This window comes from Solanum verrucosum, unplaced genomic scaffold (assembly GCF_900185275.1).
Source record: "Solanum verrucosum unplaced genomic scaffold, falcon-dt-bn FXZP01000238.1, whole genome shotgun sequence".
Taxonomy (NCBI): domain Eukaryota; kingdom Viridiplantae; phylum Streptophyta; class Magnoliopsida; order Solanales; family Solanaceae; genus Solanum; species Solanum verrucosum.
Genome location: NW_026020630.1, coordinates 2,331,376 through 2,354,782, shown reverse-complemented (window position 1 = coordinate 2,354,782; position 23,407 = coordinate 2,331,376). Strand labels below are relative to the sequence as shown.

The 23,407-nt window shown below is 29.8% G+C and overlaps 2 protein-coding genes and 1 non-coding gene across 3 annotated transcripts; 2 read left to right on the top strand and 1 right to left on the bottom strand.

Annotated features, from left to right (window-relative positions):
* The first annotated feature begins 34 nt into the window (after positions 1 to 34).
* Positions 35 to 116, top strand: TRNAS-GCU (transfer RNA serine (anticodon GCU)). The gene has a single exon. It is a non-coding gene; the product is annotated as a tRNA-Ser (tRNA).
* A 1,089-nt stretch (positions 117 to 1,205) lies between these two features.
* Positions 1,206 to 5,241, bottom strand: LOC125811976 (RING-box protein 1a). Its single transcript, XM_049491523.1, has 5 exons — positions 5,060 to 5,241; positions 4,156 to 4,206; positions 3,973 to 4,032; positions 1,572 to 1,643; positions 1,206 to 1,480 (listed from the first exon to the last, which is right to left on the bottom strand). The coding sequence occupies exons 1-5, from the start codon at positions 5,187 to 5,189 to the stop codon at positions 1,443 to 1,445; spliced, it is 351 nt and encodes a 116-aa protein (XP_049347480.1). The 5' UTR covers positions 5,190 to 5,241; the 3' UTR covers positions 1,206 to 1,442.
* Positions 5,242 to 9,232: 3,991 nt separating this feature from the next.
* LOC125811972 (acetylserotonin O-methyltransferase-like) lies at positions 9,233 to 12,256 on the top strand. Its single transcript, XM_049491518.1, has 3 exons — positions 9,233 to 9,471; positions 10,061 to 10,607; positions 11,832 to 12,256. Exons 1-3 carry the CDS (start codon positions 9,233 to 9,235, stop codon positions 12,153 to 12,155), a joined length of 1,110 nt encoding a protein of 369 aa, XP_049347475.1. The 3' UTR covers positions 12,156 to 12,256.
* The last annotated feature ends 11,151 nt before the right edge of the window (positions 12,257 to 23,407 follow it).

Genomic DNA, 23,407 nt, shown 5'->3' with positions numbered 1-23,407 from the left:
TGGTACTAAACTATTTGATAAAATATCAACAAGTGTCGCTTTGGCCGAGTGGTTAAGGCGTGTGCCTGCTAAGTACATGGGGTTTCCCCGCGAGAGTTCGAATCTCTCAGGCGACGTTGTCTTTTTTTTTTTGGTTTTTGGTTTTTGATTCTTTCGAGCTGAGGGTCTATCGGAAATAGACTCTCTCTATCTACCTTTAAAGTTTTTTGTTTTTTTGGTTCTTCCGAACTGAGTAGTAAAGTAAGATTTGTGTATGCTCTAAGGTAGTGATAAGTGATAACCCACCTTGTGAAATGTTGGTCTATCTACCTCTTAGGAAGTGGTAAGATTTGTGTACAGTCTACCCTCCAGAAGCTCAACCTTATGGGATTATAATGGATATGTTGTTGTTGGTTCTTCCTCGATGGAGGAGTAGAAGTGTTGGTAGGACGTCGTGAATGATCGACTCGTTTGCCTAATAGAATCTCTCAAAATCTCGATAAAGTAAGATTTGTGTATGCTCTAAGCTAAGGATAACCCACCTTGTGAGATGTTGGTCTATCTACCTATTGGAAAGTGGTAAGATTTGTGTACAGTCTATCCTCCACAAACTCCGCCTTGTGAGATTACACTGGATATGTTGTTGATTCTTCCTTGATGGAGGAGTAGAAGCTTTGGTAGGATGTCATGAATGATCGACTTGTTTGCCTAATAGTCTCACGAAATCTTTACTTTTTATCTTCAATCACATCATAAAATAGCTTGTTAACTTTATTATGACCATCTTTTATTGGTGGTCCGAATTCCATTGTTTTTTGAATTTGAAGTTGCAGAATGAATTCATCAAAATTCTTTTTATCGACATGTTATTAGTACTTTGATTAGTTTCATGTTTATTTTTACAAACCAATGAAATATTTATAATTTGATACATCATAAATTATATATTGTTTTTCTTTACAAACAATCGAATAGGTTCTAAGTTCGATAATCAATATCCCAGGAGGCAAAGAAGATTGTATTTATACCTCTAGCTATCTACCTTTCATGTTTAAAGTCATCTTCAAAAAATGAAGTTACTATCACTAAAAAGAAAGCCTATATCGTAAGTGTTTTTCTAGAGGCAGAGTCAAAATTTAAGATCATGAATAATCAAATGATAAAAAGTAAATAGAGCAACAAATAGTAATGAACACCGAAGAACACAGAAAATATGTGATTTCCAAATATGATTACGAATAAGATATGGTTAGTCTCCAATCACATTTCATTCTTTTGAGGCAACCTAAAACAGACATGCGACAATTAAAAACATAGTTCGAGTCATTGCTTTGGATATTTGCAGAGCAAAAACGAAAGGAACATAAGGCAGCAGAATTGTTCTTTTCAACGTCGATGACAGAAAAACTGTAGTGACCATAGTTCTGAAGCTCCTCCCATTCACTGTACACCAACAGTAAATTCTAGTGACCGTACTTCTGAAACTCCCACTCGCTGTTATCTGAAAGAAAAAGCGCGTTGTACTTAATTAGCAGGTAACATACAATGACAGCTTACGTGTATGCAGAGACGGCAATATATATACAACTTACCAAGTGGACACACTTGACGAGTTTTGAGCCACCTACTAATGCAATGGAAGTGGAATGCATGGTTGCAAACACCTGCAATGATCAACAGATATGGCAAAGAAAAATGATCTTCCAATGGCAGATTGCAATCCATATCCAAAATGGTGTAAACAGGTTTAGTGAGTGTAGTGTAACGTTTACGCCAACATTAATTTCATACAGTTAATAGAAAATGTAAATTCTTCACAGAGGAATATTTGACACTCTGCACCTTGTCAAGAGTATCTTATTTGTTATCTTCCAGATTCTTGCGGAAGAATGCCACAATTTTATAGGAACAAATCTTATACCAGCTTAGAAGGGAAATAAAAAAACTCAAGTAATGACAAGTACCAATTGTCAATGATCCAAAGATATGTGCACAAGAGCTGGAGCAAATCCAATGTACATTCACCACAATATAAACTTAACACTAGCTACAACGAAAGCCTTAAGGGAGAAGCATGATCTGAATTCTGAAGATCATTCTACCTTTTTGTGACTAATGCCTTATCAGTTTGCACCTCTATTGATTAGCATCTTATTCTACAAACAATAGCAGCACTATAACACAATTATAGTAGACATTCCAGCCACCAGACTTCACTATAACACAATAATTTAATTGCAGAATTAACATTTTGGTTTTTTTGACTACAATTATATCTGGTAAGTCGCCGAAACTCAAGGAAAAGTTTAACATGGTTGTTAACATGGAAACATACAGGTGGATGACTGGCTGAATGATGTAAAGTTTAATACCATCAACACATGACTTGCATATCTCGAGCTACCACAATTTCAATTTTGACCAAATTGCAGGAGGGAGGTTATTTTCCTACAATATGGTGATAACTGACGAGTAAAATCCCATTTAAAACAGACACAATCATTTTGACTTAAATTAGAAAATACAGCACAGTGAAAACACCATACTCATACGAAGAGCACTCTCATTTCAAGAATGGAAAGAACAATTTCTCAAGCTTGTAATCCTATGCTCCAGAAAAGTGCTAACTCAGTATTACGGTACTTCTTACACAATGGAATGGCTCCGAGTTATCTATTTCTTCAGCAACCTTCAACCACAACCCTCCCCAATAACAAAATCCGAGGAAAGCAATATTCTCAAAAAAGAAAAGAGGGGTTTTCTCAAAAGCGTGACCAGAAAAGGTTTTTTGTTTTGTTTTGAGGATCAAAAAAAGAAACAGAACGTTCTCATTATTATTCCAAGCATCAAAAGAAAGTACACTCCAGGCAACAAAAACTGTTAAAACAAAACAAAAAATCTTTTCTCAGAATAAAAAAAGGAGCTTTCTTCATTTTTTTCCCTAGTAACTACATGACTTCCTACTTCATCCATACTTTCGTAATATACTGATACTGGTATTTTTCTAATCATTTAGTTTCATGGTTAAAAAGGAGGATTTGCAATGCATAGGAGCGGGACTGTGGGTCATTCTGTTGGTTGAATAAGGGCAAGATACAGTGGGAGGAGATATAAGATACTAGTCATATAATATTTTGAACTCACTACAGCAGAACAACAAATGATCTTCCAGTTGTACCAGGAAAAAAAAGGAAGCACGAGGACAAGACAAAAGAGAGAAGATGAGGAGAAATAAAAGGTAAAATCATCGCAACTTCTGTGTGTGACAGAATATAAAATAAACAAATAATCTTTTCATTAGAACAACCATGATAGTCAAGTCAAAATTGTAAACGCCAGAAAACAAAAAACAAAGCAAATGATCTCAAAATGACACTAACTTCTTGTGTGTGGCAATCTCTTGTTTAGGCATTGGTCCATCCAAAATATTCCTCTCTTTGAAAATTACAGGCTTTATCCCCTAAATAAACATAAAGGAACCATTTTATACTAGGAAAGCCTGAATTCACTAAATGGTTAATTTAATCTAATTTTCAGATTTTCCTTGTATTAATGTACGAACTCTTATCCTAAAAACTTTCACCCATCAAAACTATACACCAAACATCCTTCATCACACAATTAACAACATGCAAACAAACACTAATCATCTACTCCAATACTGTCCAAGATATTAAGGTACAACAAAACGCCTAAACACTAGGAATAAGGGAAATCTACTTTTCATAGCACTGAATCAAACACTTGATAATAACTGTATGGCTATTGACACGAATACATCTTTCTTATTATCTCAACAAATTGAGCAGAATCAAGTAGTTTTTGTCTAGACAAAATCTAAGGTGTCAAATAGTAATACACATAACATGCAGCAAAGAGTTGATAAAAGTTTATTACTATGCAAATTAATTTTATAAAAAGCATAAAAGTCACCACAAATTAACAAACTAAAATGTTAAATCGATATTCTCGCACATAACAAGAGCTACATACCCCAAGCAACTGTGCATTCCTCACTTGTTGCGCTAGCTTGATTAGCTTGACACTCAATACCTAATCAAATATTAGCATAAAACTTAAATCAACTATTAAGAAGATAAAAGATTTCATGATGATATCATACCAAAGAACAGGAAACAATAATTAAACAGTAGTGAAAAGAGAGCCAAAACTCACACAGATCCATGATGTGATTCCTACAGATGGCACAATTATCTACCACAATATCTGCAACCAGAAATCACAATTCACAAGATTGATTAAAAGAATAAGAAAGATCACCCCAATGCAATTCAGACAATGTGCATGTTGAATAAAATTAAATTCACACAAAACAAAACAAATAAATACAATAATTGCATATTATATGCAACACAAAATCATGGAAGTACATAATTGCTCTTACATTTATAATATATTTGAATGTGAACCGGAAATAGTAACATAAGATGTACAATTTTTATTTGTAGAGGTAACAATAAGTACTACAAGGAGAACAGTACATTGAACACACTCAAACTTAAAGATAGATGGTAAATTGTCTGTAAACAGAACATCTATGATCAAAGCACCTCCTAAAAGAAGTTACAAATAACTTCAAATTGCTGAAAGCATCTTCCAGTCAATATTCCTTTCTAATTCCGATTCACGGATAGCAACTACTAGCTCAGGTAACAAAACAATATTACCATTAGTACATTACTAACTTCATATTTTTGGACTAACATTCACCACTAATTTCACGTAAGCCAATATACATAGAGCTGCTGTTTACGAATTAAAAACCTTACAAGCATCCATCATACATCCAATTTTTCAGCAGCGAGCATAGGCATATTCACTACCTTTGCCTCGAAAAAAGTACATATAGTTTAAACTTGAAAATTCCTAAACATATATTTACACCTAAGTTCACAACATCATCAGCAAAAACTAGCAATAGTACTTCGCAATCACTGGTTTAAAATCTAAATAGATCACTGGATTCCGGTATTATAAATCCAGCACAAAATCGTTAAATATACATAAAAAAAAATACGTATAAAAAATACGATGGAATTAATTAGGGTTAGAAATTCACCCCAAGCCCAGAGAGAAACAGCGTTCCACTTTTTGATCTCAAATCGCTTCGGCTTTTTGTTAGACGTTCCAGCTCCGGTTGAACTCTCGCCGGCGGGAACCATCGGCACGTCGGTATCCGGTGACGCCATTGAATTTTTAAGCTTCGAAGAGTTCACGGATTTTTCAAAATTATGGGGTTGTGCGTATAGCTGAAAAAATTCGTAAGTTGAGAGATTTAAGTAAAGAGAAATTAATGGGCCTGGGCCTGGTATGAATTGGGCTTAACTGAAGCCCGTTTGAATAGGGCATTGTCCAAACAATATGTGAATGTCTCCTACAAAGATGCTACTTTTTCGGAAAGTTATACATTTGACCGCTCGATCAAAAATATTAATACTCGTTAATTAACGGAGAGATGACTAAAAGTAATGCTCGCCTTTAAAATAATCACTTTTGTAAGAAAAATATAATTAACATTTTTGGCCTTTCAACGACTTGGTCAAATAGGCTATAAGATTGACACGAGTCTAAATATTGACCAAAGTAATATCTTCCTTCTTCTATTTTTCCACATGATATATTAGCCCATCTTATATCTTAAGATATGTGTTGTCTTAAATTGAGGATTTATCGGAAAGAAAATAGTTTTTTATCTCACAAAATAAGAGTTAAGTATGCGTATACATTACTTTTTCGAGATTTCACTTATGAAATTCCACGGAATGTATTATTGTTGTTGTATATTTGACTAATATTGAAGTTATATTAGTCAAAGTAGTTCTCTTCCTCTTTTCTATTTTCCACACACTAATTTTCATTTTTGATTTACTTTGGAAAAAATGACTCATTTTCCTTTTCCATCTCTTTCTTTTGCTTTTCATGTATTTTCTTCTAGCTAGATTTATTTTAAGAAATACGTGGGAGAAATGAATACATTTATTTATGTTTTTATAAAAGAATATTAATTTGTATATATCAAAATATATGAATTAGTTATTTTCATTATGAGCTCACTATTTCCTTATTATATTTTTTTGGGGTCTATTGTACTCTTTTTTTAAGACAAATTGATGTGACCTATTAGAAGGACGATTTTTTTTTTGTGTGGCTCTTATATTATGCTCACTATTATTATTATTATTATTATTATTATTATTATTATTATTAATATTTTGAGACTTTTGGTGATGATAAAGAGTCATACATTTTCTCCTGCATGAGTTTCTTGTTTTCTCATGTTATTTTAAAGTTTCGGTTCGTGTGACCATATATTTTAAAGATGAAATATAAAATTTATAAAAATTGATTTGTTTGGATATGTATTTTACATTTTAAAAATAAAAATTTGCAAGTGGGACCCAAAAAGCGTAAAAATCAGTTTTGGGGCACTTGTAAATATTTGAAAAGAAAAAAATTAAATTTTATAATCAGACAGATACTTGAAGGTAAATTTCAAAACCTATGAACAACGTTAGCTTAGTGTATTTTTCATCTTCATTTGAAATATCAAAAGCTTACTTTAGTATGTATTTGTCTCCCGAAAACAGCCTCTCTACCTCCACGAGGTAGTGGTAAGGTCTGCGTACACTCTACCCTCCCCAGACCCCCACCTAGTGGGATTTCACTGGGTATGTTGTTGTTGTTGTTTACTTTAGTATGTATTTGATACGGTGGAAATTTTCCAGAAAAGTAAGTTAAAACTCTTGTTTTTTTTGTATATGTTATGAAAATAGAAAATATTAATATAATTTAGACAACTATATTATTATAGAGGGGGTGGGGGTAGAGATGGTATGGGGATGGAGCCTGCAATGGTGGGTGAAGATAAGATATTTTGAAGGGCGTTAAGAACACAATTAATATACAAACTCAAACATATTATGCATTTCACGACCAAAAAAATACTTTTTTAAAGTAGAAATAATGGGCTTTCCAAAAAGTATAAATGAAACATCATTTGTACAATTATTTACATATATTCGCTGAAAAAGTTATTTTTTTCGTTTTAAAAGATTTTTTATTTAAAATATATTTTTCAAATTTTTTAACCATTAAAAAAATTCTATATCAAACACACCCTTCAAGAAACATGTTGGGCAGAGGGTCATATATACTTTTTTTTTATTTGACAAATAAATGTAAATTCATTAGCTGGAAATATTGTCATGTTACACGTTTTGTTCCTGTGGAGCCAGCGAATATTTTTCCTGATGAAAAATCTGATATGGGGGATGATATCCCAAAATGAAATTTTATTAATTTGAAATTTTAGAAAAAAAAATTATACTTTTTTTAAAAGAAATTAATTGTAAGTGCAAACAAGAAAATATAATTAATTCTATCTTAATTTTATAAGTTGACAAGTACTAATTTAGATTTAATATTTATAGTAATGTGGACAATTAATATAAACGAGTGAATATTTTATTTAAATGAGACCGAAGAGAAGATACCTTAGTGAGCAACGATCTGAGTTTGAACTTCTCTACATACTTTTTCGGTCGAATTCGTTGTATTAAGTTTGTCTAATATAATTTACTTCGCAAACTATTATGCTAAAGCTAAATTTATCTCGTACACAAATAATTAATAGTCTTTTTACGAAAACAAAAATCTCTAATGATGTTATCAAGAATCCAGAAGATCTTAATTTTTTGATAACTTTAATAATAAACCTTTCACGTATTATATCGTACTGGATTAAATATAATGGAGTAGTTACATTATTAATCTTAATTATTTAAAAAATCTTAAACTTGTACAACCAATTTTAATATGAATTCTTATACAACTAAATTGAACATATCAATTTAACATTATCGGCAGAGGGTTCTATTCTGAACAAATATTTATTAAAGTAATGCAAAAATCTTAGTTTTGGCCGCTACGTAGTTGGTGCATATTTTTATTTTAATCCTACGTAATATTTTGTTAAGCAGATTTAATCTTCAATTTATCGAAATGTGGTATTGGTGGATTATTTTTAGAAGTATGTTATTATATATCGAACATGAAGTAATCATACAAGTTTAACATAACATATTTTGAAACTAAATAAATTGTGAAACATTTAATAATCCTTAAAAATTCATGAAAATTCCCATGCAAATGAATCAAATATGCATATTCCAAATAATTAAAGATTAAATATGCTTAGTCAAATAACGATCATAAAAGTAAAACTAAAATTAAATTTTACCAATAACTGACAACTTGTTTATAAGATGATTATTATGTATTGCTTCATGACACATTGCATTTTTTTTTATATATATGTTGTTTCATCATCACATACTAGCAGTTAGAAGAATAAAATATACATTATTATATGTATAGAAATTAAAAAGGTATGATACACTAACAATCAAAACAATCATTATATTCACAAAGCAAAAATAATGGTACATTATGATACCATATATAACAAATAGCAATTAGAGGCCGACGTACGTATTTAGGATCTCGTTACGATGAATGCAATATTATGAGAAAATATACTACACAAAAAGTCCAAATCGCATGCATATCCAAACAAAACTTCAACTTTATCTCATGATTTTACATCATAATTTCATATTGCATGGCTAAACAAACCCTAAGATATCGAAGGTATTGAAATCGATTGAATGCATTGACCGTATATAATATCATCCAATATTACTCATTTTAATATATACATTTGGCTAATTATAGTAAAAAATTACAATACTAAAAATAGTTGAGAAATTTCCAGTATGATAGACTTGAATTTTTTTGAAAGATTGATGCAATAAAAAAATTTAGTTTAAAACGTCAAAAATGCTACCAATAATCACTTAGAAGAGAGGTGTACGTTGCACATTTTTTGTTTGAAAGAATAAAATAGATGTAAGATTCAAATTTCTAACATCACTTAGAAAGACATATGCGCTCAATAATGATTGCATTATATCATACTTTATGTATGTTCAATGGTTATTTTTCAATATATAATACAACTATATATATGTTTTCGGAAGAGGGGCATAGATTCGCGTGAACTCGGGAAATCCCCTTGATACGCGCGTGATAACAACCATCCAACATGTTGTACTAAAATATTAATAATAATATACTAATTTAAAAGATTTTTATTGCTTTAAATAGCCTAATAACCAGTCCATTGAAGTATTCCAAGAACCAACAAAAACATTAAATTAAGCTTTTATTCACCATGGAGAAACAAACAAATGGAAAAACAAGAACAAATGATGAAGAAAAAATTCAAGAATCTCATGAAGCACAAGCAAATATGTGGAAGTTTGTGTTTGGTTTCACAGAACTGGCTGTGATTAAATGTGCCATTGAGTTAGGAATTGCTGATTTTTTGGAAAAAAATCAAGAACCTATTAGCCTAAATCAACTTTCTATTGCACTTGGTTGTTGTTCCTCTTCCCTCTATCGTATCCTAAGGTATGATTAATTAGTTTGTAGTTTGTTATTCTGTTAGTTTCAATTTACGTGACAGTGTTTAGCTATTTATACAAGAAATTTGATTTTTAAAAATATTTGTGACTGTAATTGAGCATCTCATTATATTAAGGGACTAGTCTACGAAGGGTTGTAGTGAAGAGGTTAGTACGTATTCATATTCATGCATCCTTAACTAGAGATCTTGTGCTCGATTCCCGAGTATGAAGTTCTCTTAGGTAGAAAATATCTTATCCTACTAATTAACATCGGGAGGGAAAAATTATTGAACTAATGAAAAGCTTAAAGTTAAGTTATTTTTAAATAAGGATATGAAGAATTATTTTTAGTTAAGACAGACTAAAAAAAAGTATCAACACTCAAACCTCTCTATAATATCATCATTTGTTTGGATATTTTTAATAATTTTTATAAAGAAATGATGCTATAGAAACTATATGGTAAAGCATAAGATGAAACATCGGTTATAAGGAAAACTTGACATTTATTGTGAAATGGTGTTATAAAGAGATATGATAGTAGATATTTGTTATAAAAATAATAATGTTAATAATATGTACATATTTTATAGGTTCTTGATCAACCGTGAAATATTCAAGGAGACATCAACCAAAAGTGGCAAAAGCGGCTATGTTCAAACGCCTCTTTCCCGCCTTCTTATTAAAGAAGGTGAGAATAGCATGGCTGCTTTCTTGCTATTTGAAAGCAGCCCTGTGATGTTGGCACCATGGCACAATCTTAGTGCACGTATTTCATCAAAGTACAATAGTACACCTGCCTTTGAAGCAGCTCATGGAAAGGATGTCTGGAAGTACGCGGAAGCTGACCCTAAACACAGTAACCTCTTGAACAACGCAATGGCGTGTGACGCTAGGGTAGCAGTATCTGCGATTATCGATGGTTGCCCCGAGATATTCGAGGGGGTGAACACGGTGGTTGATGTTGGTGGTGGTGATGGAACAACACTTAGATTATTGGTGGAGGCTTTTCCTTGGATTAATGGGATTAATTTTGATCTCCCTCATGTTGCTTCTGTTGCACCTCATGCTATTGGTGTTGTACATGTTGGAGGTGACATGTTTAATTATGTTCCCAAAGCTGATGCTGCCTTCCTCATGGTGAGTACTACTTCCAACTCATATTAGATGGACATCTTACTAAAAATATATGTTTTATATTACTTGAACTTTTACTAATTAATCAGGATAGAAATTAATTAGTTTTTTTTTTCATTTTATCCCTACAATTAATATGACCTTGGGAAGTTTAAACAAATTTTGAAGATCCAAATTTTTTCCCCCAAGAGGCTTATTAATATAAACAAAGAATACAGTAGTAAAGTTGATCAATCTATTAATAATTTCTTAATTACAGTACAAAATAGAAAGTTAATTCCCATCTAATATGGCACGGAGGAAATAGATATTAATAGTAGTCATTTTAATGGATTGAATTTGTTTTAGTTAAAATATTTGACATTTTAATTATGATGGGAATTAATTTCTTAAATAGTTATTCATGTTATGAAAATGACTCAAAAAGTCTTCTTTTTTAAAAAAAATTTATTTTGTGCTAAGAAAAGTCATTCGTGATTTGTCCACTATCCCACAAAATAATTTCTACAAGAAAAGTACTAGAAAATAATATGGAATGGTCCCTTATGTTTTGAGAGTAGGTCTAAAGTTGTCCATTGATATATTTTATACTATTATCTCTATTATAAGTTTCTAATGGACATTTCGTATAAAAATAGCTCATCGTTAAGGGATTTTCAATAAAGCATGTCGGAAACATTATTGATGAGCCAATTTCAAACGAATTTCATAAAAAAAGATATTTTTTTTAAAAAAAAAATAGTGTTTAAGGGATTCCCGATGAATTGTCTATTAAAAACATTTTCAACAAAATTCACTTTATTTAAATAATATTTTTGCATAACTTCATGTATATATGTTGAAGTAATTGTATTGGTGGGAAATTATCTCTATTTCTATTAACCTTACACAAATTTCTGATGAAAATCTTAAAAGAGATTTTTGATTGAAACAAAAACAAAAATAACAAACCCTCTCCAATCCCATAGCTAGAGTGTAGGGAGGGTAAAGTGTACACATACTTTACTCATATCTCGTGGAGGTAAATAGACCATTTCCAAAAGACTCTTGACTCGGATTTTTAATTAAAGTCTATCGTAATTGTTTCTAACATGCTAATTTTTGAGTGAGTTTGTTAGAAAATCTACTTATTTTTAATTTATTTTTCTAGGAAGTATTTCTTATATTCAATTTTGTTGTTAATTTTCATAACCTCATGTATATTGTTGTATATATTATGTATATTAGTGGGTTTTACATGATTGGAGTGATGAAGAATGCATACAAATATTAACAAAGTGTAGAGAAGCAATTCCACAAGACAATGGGAAAGTGATAATATTGGAAGCAATAATTGGTGGAGAAGAAGAAAGTATTATTAGAGGATCAAATAATGAGAAGCTCAAAGATGTTGGTTTAATGTTGGATATGGTGATGATGGCTCACACAACCAATGGAAAAGAGAGAACTTCTAAAGAGTGGGCTTATGTTTTGAATGAAGCTGGATTTAATAGACACACAATTAGTCACATTAATGCTGTTCAATCTGTTATTCAAGCTTATCCTTCTTGATTTTTACGATGTTCAGAGACGAATTCAGAATGTAAACTCTATTGATTTATCTTTAAGGTTCTTAGGAAGCATTGAACACGCATGTTATTTTTTTAATATTATGAATTCTAATCTACTATTTGCTGCAACAACATATCTAGTGTACTGATCTCATAAGCATTGGACACGCATGTTGTATTTTTATTTTATGAATATAATCTATACAATTTCTAGCATGAAATTTGTTGTATTTTTCAACTTATGAACTCAAGCATATTATTATTATACTAGATATTTGATGCCCATGCCAGCACATGCCCAAAATATATGTTACTATTTTTTCCCTCAATTTATGTGATATAAAGGAATTTTGAAGAATCAATCAAAAAACAATTATATGTTTTTTTAAAATATATTTGAAGTTATTAATTTGTTTTGATTTATAGTATTTTTTGTGTCATTTTAAAATAATATATGTTACTTCTGTTCCAATTCACGTGAATAATCATTAATATTTTCAGTTGTTAATTTATTGCGAATTCTAGAAATTTTGACGTTATTTTCAAATAATATATGTTACTTCTTCTATTTCAATTAGTCAACCAAATTTCTTATAATATTTTCAATTGTTAATTATTGTGATTTATAACATCTTTTATGTAATTTTAATAATAATATATATTATTTCATTTGTTCCAATTCATATAACAATGATAAAATTTTAAGAGTCAACTAAATATTATTTTTTTTAAAAAGAAGGTTGTGCCTATAATATATTTTGTAGTTAAAATATAATAAATATAGTAGTTAAATTTCAAGAAGTATAACATGTTGAAAAAAAAATTTAGATACAAAACATAGATAAATTTTAAGGCGGAAGAGGCACAAATATGACTTGATATGTGAGGTATTATTTTTAAATTAAAAAAATATGTACGTCCCACCTCTCCTGTCTTACTTAATTTATGAATAAAAAAATATGTGGGTCCTATTCGTTTTATTTTACATTGTTATTCCTTTTCACATACATTTTACTCCACATTCGTACACTTGTCCATTTCTTTTCTTTTCCCCTTTTTTTTTAATAAAAAAATCTTTTATTCTTCTTTCCTCTAATATTTCAGATCAATTTTAAGTTATGAATTTTATTTATTCAATTTTTTTTTATATAATTCGTATATTTATTTTTTCATAATTGATAGTTAACAAATATATTATTTTTAAATTTTTTAAATTACATAAAAATATGAGAATAAAAAATGGTGGAGAATTTACAAAATGAAGAATAAAACCTTCATCTACAAAATAAAAGTTTAGATAGTCAATCAACTAAACTATTAATATCCCTCATTTGGTACATGTATTTAAGCATGATTGATTAATTTTCACTTATCAAATTGAATTATTTCATCAATTTTTATATTAATCAACCATACCAAATTAATGAAATTAGGTTTTTCGATTTTCTTAATTTTTTTTATCTTGATTTGAAACATTTTACAATAAAATGAATTTTATTTTTATGAAATATAATGTAAATATCATACTATTTTGTATCATTATTATTTATTTAATATAACTCATTGTAAACCGTTATATAAAAAACTATCAACCATAATGCCACAAAAATGGGAAATATATTATATATATTAATATTTGTATATACAAAATATTGTTTTCCTTGTTTATGCGTTAAAATGATAGTGTTTATATAATTATGTATAATAAATTGAAGTAGATATAATTGTATGAAATAGTGACATTTGCGTCATATTTCATAAAAAAATAATTTAATTTCAGTGTAACATGTTTCAAATGGAACTTAAAAAAAACTGAGAAAATTGAAAAACTTGATTTTATTGATTCGTTGTGGTTTGTGTAATGACCCAGAAAATCATTTTTAGGAATTTTGAACTATTTGTTGACTTTAGTTAATTAGTTGAGGGGGAATTGTGGATAATTAACTTAAGTGATAGTTAATGGGCTAAAGTGATCATATATTTAAGACCCTATACCATTTGTTCCATATAATTAAATTAAGTTAGTGAATTGTTTTTCACTTTTAATACATAATTAATAATTCTTTATAGAATAAAATATAAAAATCTAACCCTAGAGGGAGACTCACTTTTGCGGCTTCAACAAGAAACTGACGAATACGGGTAATTCCAATCAAACTTCAAGCTTTGTTTATGTATATGTGATTGTTGGAAGTGAATAACTTATTGTAATTTGTATTCAATGGATTCTTTATAGACATAGATGAGATTTAAAAAAAAAGGAAAAGAAAAAGAATGGTAAGTGGAATATATCTGTTGCATTGTGCACAAATTTTAATGAAGTTTTATCATGAAACATTAATGATATACTATGTGGATAAAATAATCATTATATTGGGTTGTTGGAAATAATTGGAAGGGAATATATATGTATACATATGTCTTCTGCAAAGTTTAGAGTTTTCCAATAAAGTGAGTACTACGCTCCAAAAGAATCAGGTAAAATTTATATACTGTGATTTACCTTGTTCACAACCTTACCAATATTATAGTGTTAGAAATATTAAATTTTTAGAAAATGGTAAGTTCAAGTTTCGTTCAAATTAAGTGGGGACAAGTTGGTGATGTATATTTGGAGGGTTAATGATGAGTAGTGGTGAGGTAATCATTGGAAAATAATGTTTTGAAGGAATTAGTTAGTGCTCTACATATTTCTTGGGAGATTTGAACAATACTGGTTCTGTGTTATCATTTGAAAAGTAAGTATTCGTTGTTAAAGGTCACCGATCATGTATTGAACTTCGATTTAAGATCTTTCTTATTGTTATCACATTATGATTCAAGCTTTGATATATTGAGATATGAAATCAGTTATTAGATGTATCATACGAAACCTATTAGAGTTGATATTGGAAAATTGAGACATAATCCTAGGCTTGAAACTTAAGAACTTGATTATAGATTTGAGTGAGTTTTCAGGTCTAGGCTAAACCGATAGTAATATGGGTGTTGATTAGTTTTGAAATCTTATTGTGATTATATATTTGAATAGATTGCTTTGAGTTGGAAGTTCAACGAAAAGGGAAGGCTCAAGTCTTGGAGTGAATTCTTGATCGATTGAGGCAAGTGGATTTCTAAACCCTTGTTAAGCGTATGGAATTCGTGTATTTCCTTGTGGTATATGTTTGGGAGTAATGTGATCAATTGTTTGTGTAATGTGTTGAGAATTGTTTGAAAGACTTGTTGAATCATCGTTGAACTTGTGATTTGTGCAATGTTATGAAAATGGTCATCTCCTCATTATTTGTGTGAACATGTCATTTGCATTATTCTGAGACATGGTTGTGACAAGTGTTATGTGCATTGAGAAAGAATAAGAAATTAAGGAGGATGTACCATTTCGAGGGACGTATCGCGCGCCGCGATGGATACTATATTTCGAGGGACGTGTCGCGCGCCGCGACAGATATTATATTTCGAGGGACGTATCGCGCGCCGCGATGGATGCATGGACAGATATGTCCCCCATGGGTCCCGGACTGAGAGACAGCGGGTGTGTATCATTAGGTCAGACATGCATCACTATAATTGACATTGCATTTCATTGCATTGCACATTTTTATTATTAATGAACTTGATCTTGTGTGTTGCTGATCTTGTGAGTGCCTTTCTGTGAAATTGGTTATTGACGAATATTGAGGTGTTATTGAGAATATATGACCTGTTAGAGTGCTATTGTTGAGTTGTATGCTTTGTAAATTGTAAATTGTTAGGTTGGGTTGGTTTTATGCAGGTTGTAGTTATGGAGGTTAGGATGGGGTGTAAGGAGTACCCGTATTCTGTACTCTTAGCTTGTGTTTAGAGGTTTGCTTGTTGAGTACCGTGTGGTTTGGTACTCACCCCTTGCTTCTACAATCTTTTGTAGGTTACGAGCCTGGATCTTCGTGATACCTTCAATTCTCTTCGTTTCCGAGGTTTTCTGTGGAGATCTGAGAGGTAGCTGTTTGTCATCTCAGCGAACCTTCTTACTCCTGTTTATGATTTTGTTTTTACTTGAAAGACAACGTCATTTGAGACTTGCGTATTTTCTTTCAATTCTAGTATTTACATTAGAGGCTTGTGCACGTGACAACCAGGTTTTGGGGATTGAATTAAGTTGACTTGTTTTCGTAATAGTAATTGCTATTGAACTTTGCTTTATTTCCGCACTTTATCGAAATGATTGGGTTTTAGGCTGACTTGTCTTGGTGGGATACGACGAGTGCCATCACATCCATTTTTGGGTCGTGACAATTTGACAGTGAAAAAAAAAAAATAACCAATCAAATGTTTATATACATATCAAATAAACGATTTTTTTAGCTTAGTTGATTAACTATCTAGACATTCATTTCATAGATGAAAATTCTAATTTTTATTTTGCAATTTCCTCCCATATTTTTTTCTTGTATTCTCAAATATTTTTTTTAAAAAAAAATAATCAACGTGATATTTATCAAATGGAGAACATATATAAATATAAAATGATATAAGAAAATTGGATAAATAAAATTAACCATTGAAAAAACTGATTAAAAAATTAGACAAAGAATTAGAAAAATAAAAAATAAAAAATAAAAAGGTGAAAGGAAAGAAATTACAAAAAGGAGGGGTGAGAGAAGAGAGAAATAACAATATAGAATGAGAAGGATAGGAGTGATTTGACCCATGTATTTTTTAATTCAAAAATAATGCCTCACATATAAGTCATACTTGTACGGTTGAAATTTTTCCAAAACATATATTGAAAACAGAAAATCAGAAAACACTTGAGATGAGGAAAAGTAAATGGGCCTAAACGAAAGTCTAACATTTCGGCTGAGAGATAAGTAATGGCTGGGTTAAATTGTCCAATAATTAAAGGTACAATTATAAAATAAGCAAGTACTCATTTATAACATTTTTTATGTAAATTTTAATAATAATATATATTATTTCATTTGTTCCAATTCATATGATAATGATAAAATTTTAAGAGTCAACTAAATATTTTATTTTTTTAAAAAAGGTTGTACCTCTAATATATTTTGTAATTAAAATATAATAAATGTAGTAGTTAAATTTCAAGAAGTATAAAAGGTTGAACAAAAGAATTAAATACAAAATATATATTGAAAACACATGATAATGAAACTCAGAAAACACATGAGATGAGGAAAAGTAAATGTGCCTAAATGAAAGTCTAATATTTCAGCTGAAAGATAAGTAATGGTTGGATTAAATTGTCCAATAATTAAAGGAAAAAATAGCAAACTAGTCACAATTCCTAACTTAATTAGTAAAAACATCTATACTTTAAAATAATTATTTAAAATGTCAAAATGTCAATATTTTAGAAAATAATTTGTATCCAAATATTATTATTTGTCTTTCCTTTTATTTCTCAAAACAGTCCAACATGAAATACATCCACTATCCATTTACACTTCCTCCTAGGCTTTACTACCATTAAATTTATTTTCATCTTTCACGTTTTTTAATTTTTTCCTCTTTCATCAACTTTTCAGTTTTCACCATTGTCCCCATCATTCACGTTTTCTCATTCATCAAAGTTTCACCATTATTCTCTCCCTCATTGTTGAAGAAGAACTAATTATTCAAGTTCATACCAATTTGTTCAGATCTATCAATTAATTCAAGAAATCTCTCAATAACTGATGAGAATTTTAAGTGATATGTTCCTTTTTAAAAAAATATTTTCCCTTGATTTTCTACTTTCTAAATAATTGTAATCTTGAAAATCAAACAAATAAAAAATACATAAATCAAATACATAACAAACTAAAATATTGACATTTTAGATAAATATTAAAAGTGTGGCAAAGGAAACCTATTAAATGTCAAAATATTACATTTTGAAAATTTTCTCATAATTAAAGGTACAATTATAAAATAAGCAAGTATTGATTTATAACATCTTTTATGTAATTTTAATAATAATAATATATATTATTTCATTTGTTCCAATTCATACGACAATGATAAAATTTTAAGAGTCAACAAAATATATTTTTTTTTAAAAAGGTTGTACCTCTAATATATTTTGTAGTTAAAATATAATAAATGTAGTAGTTAAATTTCAAAATGTATAAAAGGTTGAACAAAAGAATTAGATACAAAACATATATTGAAAACACATGATAAATGAAAATCAGAAAACACGATGAGGAAAAGTAAATGTGCCTAAATGAAAGTCTAACATTTTGGCTGAGAGATAAGTAATAGCTGGGTTAAATTGTCCAATAATTAAAGGTACAATTTGTCACGACCCAAAAATAGACGTGATGGCACTCGTCTTAACCCACCAAGACAAGTCAGCCTAAAACTCAACCATTACAATAAAATGCGGAAATTTTTATAATAAACTCAAATATACCCCCAAAATCTGGTTGTCACGTGTACAAGCCTCTAAAGTATTACAATTGAATCAAAAGAAAAATACAAGTCTCATATGACATTGTTTCTAGAGTAGAACAAAATCATAAACAGGTGTAAGAAGGATCGCTGAGAAGACAAACAACTACCTCACAAATCTCCCAGAAGCCTCGAAAAAGAAGAGAATAACAAGTACCACAAAAAGCCAGGCCCGTAACCTACAAAAATTTGTAGAAGCAAAGGGTGAGTACCAAACCACACGGTACTCAGCAAGTAAACCTCTAAACACGAGCTAAGGGGATAGAATACAAGTACTCCTTACACCCCAACCGAACCTTCACAACTACAATCTTTAAAAAACCAACCCAACCTAACAGTTCACAATTTACAAGCACATATCTCAACAACAACATTCTAACAATCATATATTCTCAACAGCAAGTTCATCAATTACCACCTCCATAACTATAACCTGCTTAGTACCAGCCCAACATAACAATTCACAGTTTACAAAGCACATAGCTCAACACAACACTCTAACAATTTCATATCCTTAACAACAACAATAGTTTCATATCCTCAACAACAACACTTTAACAATTGCATATATTCAACAACAAGCTCAATATTCATCAGTCACAAGTTCCATAGAAAGGCACTCACAAGATCAGCAACACACAAGATCAAGTTCACCAATAATAAAGAAGTGCAATGCAATGAAATGCAATGTCAAGTATAGTGATGCATGTCTGACCTAATGATACACACCCACTGTCTCTCAGTCCGGGACCCATGGGGGACATATCTGTCCATGCATCCATCGCGGCACGCGATACGACCCTCGATAATAGTAACCATCGCGGTGCGCGATACGTCCCTCGAAATGGTACATCCTCTTTATTTTCTTATTCTTTCTCAATGCACATAACACTTGTCACAACCATGTCTCAGAACAATGCAAATGACATGTTCACACAAACAATGAAGAGATGACCATTTTCATAACATTGCACAATTCACAACAACCCAATAAGGATACAATATCAACAATGATTCAACAAGACTTTCAAACAATTCTCAACACATCACACAAACAATTGATCACATTGCCTTTTATTATCCCTTTCTCATCATTAGAATTAATCAATGTGAACAAGTCAACCCATCACCAAGCCTCATTACCCTAAACACATATTAGAAGGAAATACATGAATTCCATACACTTAACAAGGGTTTAGAAATTCACTTGCCTCAAATAGTCGAACGATCACTCTGGGACTTGAGTCTCCCTCTTTCATTGGGCTCCAAATCAATACAATCTATCCAAACAAATTACCACAATAAGATTTTGAAATTAACAACACCCACATTACTATGTGTTTAGCCTTAAACCAACAATTCACCCAAATTCATAATCAAGTTTCTAAGTTTCAAACCTAGGGTTAAGCTTCAACTTCTCCAATATCATAAGTCTAATGATATTCATATAATTCTGTAACCCAATATTTAATTACCTATCTCAATATATTAAATAGTTAATTCATAATAAAATAAGAACTACCAACTACACAACCTGACTGGCTACGAAAATCTTGCACGACGGAGACCATGAGGCAAAAGCATGAAATTCCTAAACTTATCTATTCATACCAGAATCACATTATGACATTAGAACAATCCTATCAACCTTACCGTCAATTCAATTCCCATCACTAACTGGCAACCATTTTTGTCTCCATTTTATTTTAAAAAAACAATTTCCAACAATATCATCCTCACGCTAATATCACCTGACAACATATCTATATATGATTTATATATATACAATTTACCAAGAATCTTGAATGAAAATTACCTGATCCACTCAGTTTTCGCACTTTTTCTTGTTTTTCCGCCGCACGCCCAAATCAGTTTTTTTTTTGAGATAAATTATTAACTGCACTAACATTTATTCATCTTTTTAATACATGGCCAAGTGGTAAGGGTATTAATTAAATTATCGACTTGGCCCATTATTTACCAATTGTAAATAATTAATTATTGGATTACTATCCATTACTTAAATAATCGTAGTTATCGAATATTTTAAAATTCTCAAACTAACTTTATCGACTGATTATAAATGACTCGGGGAAACTATCTAGAGGGGTAAAATGGTAATTTTATAAAAAATTCTAAAAATGACCTTCCAAGTCATTACACAATTATAAAATAAGCAAGTACAATATTATTTAAGCATAAACATTGTGCAAAAATCAAAAATACCCTTGGCAAGGAAGCACACATGTCGTCCAACACTTGTGTGCTTCCTAGTCACTTATATATAGTAGTAATAATAGTAAATCCTAATGAATTTTTTATACATATAAATTTATATTATACATTGAATTTAGATAAATTTGATATTTGAATGTGACATCCTACTGTATGCATTTGCATGCATGTGCCTTTCTCTTATTGACATATTTTTGTTTGTCCGAATGGGGTAAAGAGTTTTGATCGATTTTTACTATTTAAAAAAAGAAGTAAATAAAACATGAAAAATAATTTATAAAAGAAAAAAGAACAAAAATAGTCCCTTGTGTCTAGAATATGTTTAAAATGATCATGTAAATATAATTTTGAATAGTTTTGTCTATTATATTTATTAAAGTAAATGTTTTTTTATACTGATAAATCTTGATAGTTAGATTTAACGAGAATTACCATAAAACTTAACAAGAGCTCATATATGGATGTACATTTCTTATATCCTTTTATTTACTATTTTAGTTTATTTATATTACAATTTTTTCTATTTTTGATTTATTACATTTCTAAAATTTGACATACTATAATTGTTTAACGAGTCTGTCAGAAATCTAATTTTAATCTATCATTTTTTATTTGGACCAAAAGAATTAGATACAAAACATATATTGAAAACACATGATAAAAGAAAATCAGAAAACACATGAGATGAGGAAAATTAAATGTGCCTAAATGAAAGTCTAACATTTCGGCTGAGAGATAAGTAATAGCTGGGTTAAATTGTCCAATAATTAAAGGTACAATTATAAAATAAGCAAGTACAACATTATTTAAGCATAAACATTGTGCAAAAATCAAAAATACCCTTGGCAAGGAAGCACACATGTCGTCCAACACTTGTGTGCTTCCTAGTCTCTTATATATAGTAGTAATAATAGTAAATCCTAATGAATTTTTTATATATATAAATTTATATTATACATTGAATTTAGATAAATTCGATATTTGAATGTGACATCCTACTGATTGCATTTGCATGCATGTGCCTTTCTCTTATTGACACATTTTTGTTTGTCCGAATAGGGTAAAGAGTTTTGATCAATTTTTACTATTTAAAAAAAGAAGTAAATAAAACATGAAAAATGACTCGAAAAATAATTTATAAAAGAAAAAAGAACAAAAATAGTCCCTTGTGTCTAGAATATGTTTAAAATGATCATGTAAATATAATTTTGAATAGTTTTGTCTATTATATTTATTAAAGTAAATGTTTTTTTTATACTAATAAATCCTGATAGTTAGATTTAACGAGAATTACCATAAAACTTAACAAGAGCTCATATTTGGATGTACATTTCTTATATCCTTTTATTTACTATTTTAGTTTATTTATATTACAATTTTTTCTATTTTTGATTTATTACATTTCTAAAATTTGACATACAATAATTGTTTAACGAGTCTGTTAGAAATCTAATTTTAATCTATCATTTTTTATTTGGTCTAAAAGAATTAGATACAAAACATATATTGAAAACGCATGATAAATGAAAATCAGAAAGCACATGAGATGAGGAAAATTAAATGTGCCTAAATGAAAGTCTAACATTTCGGCTGAGAGATAAGTAATAGCTGGGTTAAATTGTCCAATAATTAAAGGTACAATTATAAAATAAGCAAGTACAACATTATTTAAGCATAAACATTGTGCAAAAATCAAAAATACCATTGGCAAGGAAGCACACATGTCGTCCAACACTTGTGTGCTTCCTAGTCTCTTATATATATAGTAGTAATAATAGTAAATCCTAATGAATTTTTTTTATATATAAATTTATATTATACAATGAATTTAGATAAATTCGATATTTGAATGTGACATCCTACTGATTGCATTTGCATGCATGTGCCTTTCTCTTATTGACATATTTTTGTTTGTCCGAATAGGGTAAAGAGTTTTGATCGATTTTTACTATTTAAAAAAAGAAGTAAATAAAACATGAAAAATGACTCGAAAAATAATTTATAAAAGAAAAAAGAACAAAAGTAGTCCCTTGTGTCTAGAATATGTTTAAAATGATCATGTAAATATAATTTTGAATAGTTTTGTCTATTATATTTATTAAAGTAAATGTTTTTTTACACTAATAAATCCTGATAGTTAGATTTAACGAGAATTACCATAAAACTTAACAAGAGCTCGTATTTGGATGTACATTTCTTATATCCTTTTATTTACTATTTTAGTTTATTTATATTACAATGTTTTCTATTTTTGATTTATTACATTTCTAAAATTTGACATACTATAATTGTTTACGAGTCTGTCAGAAATCTAATTTTAATCTATCATTTTTTATTTGGACCAAATAAATTCTCTAAAATAGAGTAAAACTTAGTTAAATAGCTTATCTACACCAGATTCATTCGATTCAAAATTTCTAACCAATAACCCATAAACAATTAAGATAGATAGTATCGCATGTAGAGTTGTTAATATGGGTTGGCCCACCCCATCCGGGCTAATCCATACATGCTTTGAAATTTGGCGGGTCAGGCTAGGCTAGCCTATTTTCGATGTGGGCCAGAAAATGATCGGTCCAACTCACA